The sequence below is a fragment of the Petaurus breviceps genome, unplaced genomic scaffold, assembly GCF_028583685.1.
Source record: "Petaurus breviceps papuanus isolate PSGF00001 unplaced genomic scaffold, PetGlider_PUasm1.0 490, whole genome shotgun sequence".
In the NCBI taxonomy this organism is placed as follows: domain Eukaryota; kingdom Metazoa; phylum Chordata; class Mammalia; order Diprotodontia; family Petauridae; genus Petaurus; species Petaurus breviceps.
Genome location: NW_027186352.1, coordinates 456,921 through 465,196, shown reverse-complemented (window position 1 = coordinate 465,196; position 8,276 = coordinate 456,921). Strand labels below are relative to the sequence as shown.

Here is an 8,276-nt window from a genome sequence, read left to right as displayed (position 1 = left end):
GAGAGAGAGAGACTGATAGATAGATAAATAGAGAGAGAGAGAGAGAGAGAGAGAGTGATAGATGGATAAATAGAGAGAGAGGGAGGGAGAGAGAGAGACGTAGATAGATACACTGATGGATAGATAGATAGATGAGTAGATGGATGGACGGATGGATGGATGGATGGACAGATGGATGGATGGACAGATGGATGGATGGATGGATGGACAGATGGATGGGTGGACAGATGGACGGATGGATGGACAGATGGATGGGTGGACAGATGGACGGATGGACAGATGGATGGGTGGACAGATGGACAGATGGACGGATGGATGGATGAATGGATGGATGGATGGATGGATGGATGGATGGATGGATGGATGGATGGATGGATGGATGGATGGATGGATGGATGGAAAAATAGATAGGTGGGTGGATGGAAAAATAGATTGATGGCTCAGTAGATAAATAGATGTATTGGATGGAAGCTGGATGGATCTGTGGCATAAAAAGTTGGAGAGACATAGTTACTGGGTAATAAATCATTTTATTATTCATACTAGCAACAATTAATAAAAGGGTCAGTGGCCTTCTCAAATGCCAAAGACCCCTCATGGACTCTACTCAGCGCTTCTGTTCCTTTGGAAGAGTGCAAGTTCCCGAGAGTACCAATCAACTCTTAGCAATTAATGAAAAAATGAATATTATAATGAAGGATGGGCTTATTCTAATGGGGCTCTAAGGGACATGACTCACTCAGTTTTCTTCAAAGAGACTTATCTATGCTCCTGACACCCCACCCCCACCCCCCACTCCCCCACCCCCACCCCAGGGTAATCTAGACCAAAGGAAGAATACACTTCTTCCCAGACTTGTCTAAGTAAAACGCAATGGGTCAGTACCCATTAATTCACCCAAACTAATATTGCTTTACCTTTTACATCTCTCATGATCAACCCCGCACTTCAAAGGCTGCCTGAAGAAGCTATAGGGAATGATTTCTAAAGGAGGAAGTAGAAAAAGGGAAAAACCTTAGTCCTAATTCAATATTGGTTTTAATATAAGAGAGAAATAATCATTTCTGAGAGAGAGAGAGAAATGGAAAATACATAAATGTGAGTTTGTGCAGCCTGCCCTCCCCTTCTGGTCAGTCTCTCCCCATCCCCAGAAGGGAAGCATTCATGGAGATGCTAGAGAAATAGCCTCTTTCCCTTTGGACTTGCCCCATTCCAGTAGCTCACACTATTGGCAAAGGGCAGAGTTCTCAGCTACTGAACGTGCCATGCCTCAGTCCCAGATCTAAGACTGCATGCTCAAGCTCCTTTCAGAGATACTGGTCATTTCCAGACATTGCCTCAGGTTTTCAGAAACTCGGAATTGTTTAGGAAATGTTCCCTCCTTTGTCTAAGAGCCCAGGTCTTGTGGCTTCATCCTCTCCTGGGGCCATTTAGTGGAGATACTCTGTACCTAGTGCCAGGTTGCAGGCCATACACAGGAATCATCTGTAGCATGATTCTAGCACACCTCTCCAAGGCTGCCATTATCAGCTCCCAGGGGATGTAGCATTCCAAATGCCCAGGCTTTTCCCTACAAGGACCCAGGGCTTCTCTTAGCTCTGCTGCCATTTTCCCTCTCTAGCTAACCTTCTCTATGGCTGGGCTTGACTCCCTATTCCTTGTATGAACCTAGCACAAAAGGTAGTTCCTATCCACCATAGCCTGGGCCTAAGAATGAGTTCTCCAAGGACCCAGGTCCAGGAGATGCTCTCAGTCTTCTCAACAAAATGTTAATGGGCACATCCCCAACTCCACAGGGAGGTGCTAAACAATGGCCTCAGTTATATCCAGCAATCAATTTATGGGAATGTTTTGACCAGGCTCTCCAGACCAGCCCTTTCTATGGTTCTCCATAGTGTAATGTTTACACTCCCTGCACATTCTACCAGAGGGTTCCTGGGTACATTGATCTGCTTCCCCAATCTGGATATGTCTTGGGGGTCTAGAGGAGGGCTCCATAGCCTCAAGAAACTCCCCCAATGAAGCAGTTGCCCCCTCTCTCAAATACCTCTCATTGCCCCAGGAGCCATAACTATCATCCATGACATTTTCATCACAGTTTTCAGAAACTTCCTAAATGATCAGTCTCATGTGAGGGGGCTCCCCAAGCTTAGTGGGTCTGCTATTTATACTCATTCCCAACCCCTCATTGTACAAGGTACCCTGAAGCCTGTGTCTGCCTTGGTATTTGCAAGGTTCTAACCTAAAGCTAAAACAATAAGAAAGAAAGTCAAAATAAAACAAACAAGGGAGGGAGGAAAATGGGAGAGAAGAATGGAATGAGGGAGAGGGAAGAAAAAAAACTTTGGGTATTATGGACTTCCCCATGTCCAATTTAAGCCTAACCCTAATTCCATTTCTAACCCCTATTGAAGAACCCAGGTTAGTCCCAGCAATGTAAGTTAGTACCCAAGCCTCTGATTTTCTGTGGCCTGTGTCCAGCACTAGAGTGGCAAGGCTCATTTTTCCTCAACTACAAATTTTTCTTGGAAATCTCTGAGTATGTCTTGTGCCTAGATTTCCATGGATGCCGGTTAAAGGATCCCCATTCCACCCCTGAAGGTGACATCAGACAACTTTTATTTCACCACTTAAGAAATGCATAGCAACTCTAAAGGCTCTTTAACCCATAACTAGCTAATCCAGGTTCTTCTGACCCCCATCTTCACCTGAGGGGCCTGTGCAGGCCTCCATAGTGTTAGCCCTAGGGCTTGGACTCCCCTTTAACAAGAAATGACCTTGAAATGCCTGAGGAGTAATGCCCTCACAGGGAGGCTTATATTGTTGTACCTGAAACCTGAGCAAGACCCAAGTAACAATTCAGAAGGGGGCCCTTTATTGGTGCCAAGTTGACTGCTCAGTCCCTACCCCAAATCAAAGGGCCCAGCCTCAGCTTTTAAAGGCAAGCCAAGTGGCCAGAGGTTAGGGATTATGTAAGCAGGAACTTGCAGCCGCTAAAATCAGTGATTAATCAGTACACCTTTAGATTTTTGAGGGCAGGGAGTTTCCCTGGGTGGGGCTAAGCCTGGAAGTTTGCTTACTTCTGTGAAGGAGAGCTGGTTGGGGGAGGGAAAGGGAACAGGGAAACCAGAATGAGGCCATGCACAATGGTATGAACGTGTTCCCAAGACCCAGGAGACATCCTCAGGCTTGCCCCTGAGACACACAACCATAGCTTCCAAAGGGAGATGCATCCCAGCCTAGAGATGGCCCCCTGTCTGTTCACCAGATAAGGCAGGCTATGTGAGTGTTCCCGTCCCATCAAGGGAACCAAGTCCTCCTCCCTGTGAGCCTGTCAGAAAGTCCCCCCAGTTTGGTTGCAGAGGACTTCCTGACACCCCCTGGACCCCCTGGAGCTGTACTGGGAATGCACTTTCCCATTGCAACAACATGAAGCTGGTTTTCTTGAGGTGGCTCAAGCCTGGACTTGACTGCAAACCCACAACATGTTCAGTGAATGGGGAAGTCCTAAAACCGCCTGGGTCAAGCTGAGAGAGTAAGCTGGGATGTCTGAGCCTCCTCCATTCAAAGCAAGACTTCTTAGTAATCTCGCTATGTCATGGAACCTTATGGTTTTAAATGCATAAAATAGGGGTGGCTAGGTGGCAAAGTGATTCGAGCACCAACCCTGGAGTCAGGAGGACCTGAGTTCAAATCTAGCCTCAGACACTTAACACTTACTAGCCGTGTGACCTTGGGCAAGTCAACCCCAATTGCCCTGCCCTCCCCCCTCCTAAAAGAAAAAAACAAAAAAAAATTTTTTTAAATAAATGCATAGAATAAAATTCAGAGGATTACCCCCCCAAAAAAAAATTAAAGAAAACAAAGAAACACACTTACTAAAATGTTGAAGGAAAAAACCAAGCTCCTAGACCCCAGGCTAAAAATCCCTGATCCAATGTGGGGATGTTGTACCCAGAAAACGCAAGCAAGACCCAAGTAGCAATTTTTAATTGGACCCTTTATTATACGCCATGTTGGCTGATCAGGCCACATGGCAGGCTGACCCACCATCCCAGGTTGTACAGCAGAGATCTCAGGTAAAGCCTCAGCTTTTAAAGGGAGGCCACACGGCCAACAGTTAGGTATCGAGTAAGCAGAAACTTGCAGAGGACAAGAACAGTGATTGGTCAGTACACACCTTGAAGTTCCCACTGGCACCAAGTCTCCCTGGCCCAGAAGCCCGCCCACCTCTGTGGGGGTGTGCTGACTGGGGAAGGGCCCACATCTGGTGGGGGAGGGTGGAACCAGTCCAATCACCTCCCTGAGGGAGAGCTGAGGCCGGGGCATGGGAAAACCTGGCACTACAGGAAACTGATTCAAATGTGAAAGAATAAGTGTGATCCCCCAGGTGATAAATCTTCAAAGGACATTAAACAGGAAGTTTTCAGAAACAGAAACCAATGCTATTAATAAGCACATGAAAAAATGTTCTAAATCACTAATTGGACAAATGAAAATGAAACATCCCTGAGGCAGATTGGCAAAGATGACAAAAACTGAAAATGACAAACATTGGCAGGGCTGTGGGAAAATGGACACTCATGCATTATTGGCGGAGCTTTGAACTGGTCTAACCGTTCTGGAAAGCCACTTGGACTATGCCCCAAAATCCTTTGGACTCCCCTTGAAAAATAAATTACCTTGAAATTTCTGAGGAGTAACTGTTCCCAAGACCCAGGAGACATCCTCAGGCTTGTCTGTAAGACACACAACCATAGCTTCCAAAGGGAGATGCAACCCAACCTAGAGATGGCCTCTTCTGTGAAACCTTATGATTCTGTGATAACACTAAAAGGCCTAAACCCCGAGGAGATCAGGACCCAGAATATTTGGGGCCAGAAATATTTATAACAGTTCTTTTGTGTGTGTGGTGGCCAACAATTGGAAACTGAGGAGATGCCCCAAAATTCAGGAATATCTGGATAAGTTATGATACATGAATGTGCTGAAATTCTGTAGGAAATGATAAAGGGGTGATCTTGGAAGACTTCTGTGAAGTGAGCAGAACCAGGAGAAGTTTATACAAAAATAGCAACATTGCAAAAGCAAACTTTGAAAGACTTAGGAGCCAAGCACAATTCCCAAGGATTCCTGGTGGGATGTATTACCCACCTCCAGAGAAAGAGCTGGTTGACTCAGTGCGCACACGCGGAGGGCTGGTGTTTTGCATTTGTTCTGCTTGACACGCTTATATTGGGTTTTGTTTTTCTTGCTTTCTCAGGGGGTAGGGGGCAAGGGAAAGAAGGGAAGTGAAAGGTAGAGAATTTGGAAGTAAAATTGAATTAAAAAAACCTGACCTAAGCTGTCTAGGCCATCCTCCCCCTCATTTTACAGATGAGGAAACTGAGGTCTGCTGAAGTTAAGTGACTTGCCCAAGGTCACCCAGAGAGTAAGCATTATATATAAGATTGGAACCCTAGTCCTCTGGGTCTGGTGCCGTGGATATTTCAAGTCCCACATACTGGAAGGAAGAAGTTTCTTTGTGAGGTGGGAAGAGTTTGTGTGTTGAAGGTAGTGGGGTGAAGATAGGATGTCCCTGTAGGCCATTGGGATCATTGGTTTAAGGGACTCATTTTCTGCATGTGAAGGATGGCATGGGGGAAGCCTCTATCCGTCCCCTTCACTTCTACCAGCAGGACAGACAAAAGTCACCTATTTGTCAAGCTGTCCAGGATAGTTTGGGGCTAGAGCAAAAGAAAGACCAGTCTATGCCAGGACCACTGACTGACCCATTGGCGAGGGCCCTCTCTGTAGGTGCTTACTGGGGGAAGGCATGTGGTCCGTGACAATCACATCTTCTGGCTTACTGTTATCTGTTCACATTTCTGTCTGACTAAGAAAATTGGGGTAGGATTGGCCTGTTCTTTCTCTCATTCTTCTTTCCAAGGAAAACTGAGGCCAAGGACCTCCCGCATTGCTGGGGCACCACCCTCCCCAACCTCACTCTCTGAAATGGATGCCAATGAGCTGTCCCAAAGTAACTTTGAGGTGGGATTCAGGCCGCAGAAGGTGACCAGTAGTGAGAACCAGGAACACTCCACAGAGGGCAGCTGCCTCCAGGACAGCCCAACAGGGGAAGGCACAGCTTTTGGGGCCAAGAACATGGCCCCCTCTCCCTGCCCAGCTGAATTCCGCAGCTGTAGCCCTGGCTGGTGCAGCGCCTTCTATGAAGCCGACTGCTTTGGTCCAGATGTTTACACTTACGTGAAAAAGCTGGGACGGCAGAAAGATAACGACTTACAAAATGTAGATGCTCCAAGCCTGGTAAGTCCTTAAAACCACCTCTGGGAGCACTGACCCCACCTCCCCACCCTGGGCCAGCACCTCAAACACCATCATTCACTCTGACTATCAGTGGCTTTTATCTACACCCATGTTCATTCAGGGGATGGTTAAAGATCAAATGGGAGAAAACTGACGGATCATCCCGGCCATAGCCCTTGTGATAAAGAAGACACGCCCCCATGCAAGTGTGGATGCCCAAGGGAGCTCAGGGGTCCCTGGGCCTGGGGCTGGAGGAGGCTGATGGTGGGGGCACTTTGGTCCAAGAACCAGACCTTCTCTTGATACCAAGCTGGGAAACACTGGGGCTTTGGCAGGACCAGAAAGGCCTAAAGCCAAACTCTCCACCACCCAGCAAGCTCTGGGTCCACTGCAGCATTCCTGGAGCACACTAGCCATGGGAAACCCTGATAATGTCAAGCATCCTATGAGGCTGCAGCCTGGAGATCATGTGAAGGCTCTGACAGGGCCTGAGCCTTGTCAAAGCACCCCAGTGGCCAAAGGGCTTCTTGTACTCTAAGGCCTACCCCATCACTGATTTCCTGAAAGCCATTTTTTCCTTTCCCTTGTCCTTCTGGCTTTCTGGGAATGCATCTTATTGAATCCAAAACCCTCCTGTCAGCTGGAATCTTTCAGACACATATCCCCACCAGTGACCTGTCTGGGTGGTCTGCTTGCTTCTGGTTTTCCCAGAGTGTGACTCCAGAGTCAGCTGCATCTACCTTGAATTCTGCCCACCTTTTAGGCTCCCCAGGTGTAGGGAGAATAGACCCAGAAGAGAAATGAAATCTGTGGCCAGTCTTGACACATCCTCCGGAATAGCCATGCCAAAACTTGAGACCCTCTCCTCTGGAGGCTGTGCAGGTGTATCTTAGAGGGGGCATCTTACAGAAGTAGCAACCATGAGTGGCATCGGCTGCCTTTCTCTTTGTAAAGTGTGGACCAGAGAGGCCTCCCTTCCTGGGAGTCCTCAGAACTCTGTACTGAAAAGAGAAAGTTTAATGAGAATCATGAGCTTGATGCATTTGACTGATGTGTGAGCTGGAAAAGACCTGCCCTGGAACCCTAGGCTCTGGCTGCTCCTGCTTACACAGAGACCCTCTCCTCAATATTCGGGGGAAAGAAGTTGTCTCTGCTGTACAATGTTAGGCTTTCCAGAAGAGAAGCTCTTTCTTTACCTTGTGTCCTCTAGAGATGAGAGTACAGACAGGCATTGCTTTATAGGCGCTTCATTGCTTATAAAGGCCTTTTCTTCCTCTTGGGGGTAGGGCTATTATGGGTAACAAAGAGCTCACTTTGAACTTTCCACATCTCTTCCTGGAATGAACTGGACTGGGGAGGCTAGTTGGTGCAGTGAACAGAGAACCGGCCCTGGAGTCAGGAGGACCTGAGTTCAAATTCGGCCTCAGACGCTTAACACTCACTAGCCATGTGACCTTGGGCAAGTCACTTAACCCCAATTGCCCTCCAAAAACAAAAAAATGGAATGAACTGGACCCCAAGAATAAACATCCATGATGTCCCAGGGCTCTGCTCTGGTTATTGTGGCCTGGAGAAATTCTGGTGTGGGCAGAGAATTAGGGGCAGGGTTCCCGGGCATGATTTCATCCATAGTTCTCACATAGTAGCTCAACCAGAGAAGTGTTCTTTCTATAACAGAATGGGGGGGAGGGGACGCAGCACATTAATTCCATCCAGTGATCATTTATGCAAACCACCTACCATACGCAAGGCTCTGAGCAGGCTCTGAGCAGGCTCGGGAATGAGTCAGTTTTGGCCAGGTCAGATGGAATTGAGCCTGAAGCCAGAATATTAAGTGGGCATCTCTCTTCCCACTCTTTGTTCTTTTTGTCTTCTTAGTGGCATCCTCTTTCTACTCTAAGATGTATGGATGGAGGGAGGGAAGGATGGATGGATGGATGGATGGATGGATGGATGGATGGATGGATGGA

At 47.5% G+C, this 8,276-nt stretch overlaps 1 protein-coding gene across 2 annotated transcripts in view; it reads left to right on the top strand.

Moving 5' to 3' along the window:
- Window positions 1-8,276, top strand: part of KNDC1 (kinase non-catalytic C-lobe domain containing 1) — a 96,305-nt gene that overhangs the window by 54,811 nt on the left and 33,218 nt on the right. For both annotated transcript variants that reach the window (XM_069101684.1, XM_069101683.1), the window contains exon 17: window positions 5,930-6,306. In XM_069101684.1, coding sequence (XP_068957785.1) covers window positions 5,930-6,306 — 377 coding nt within the window. The remainder of the gene's footprint in view (window positions 1-5,929; window positions 6,307-8,276) is intronic.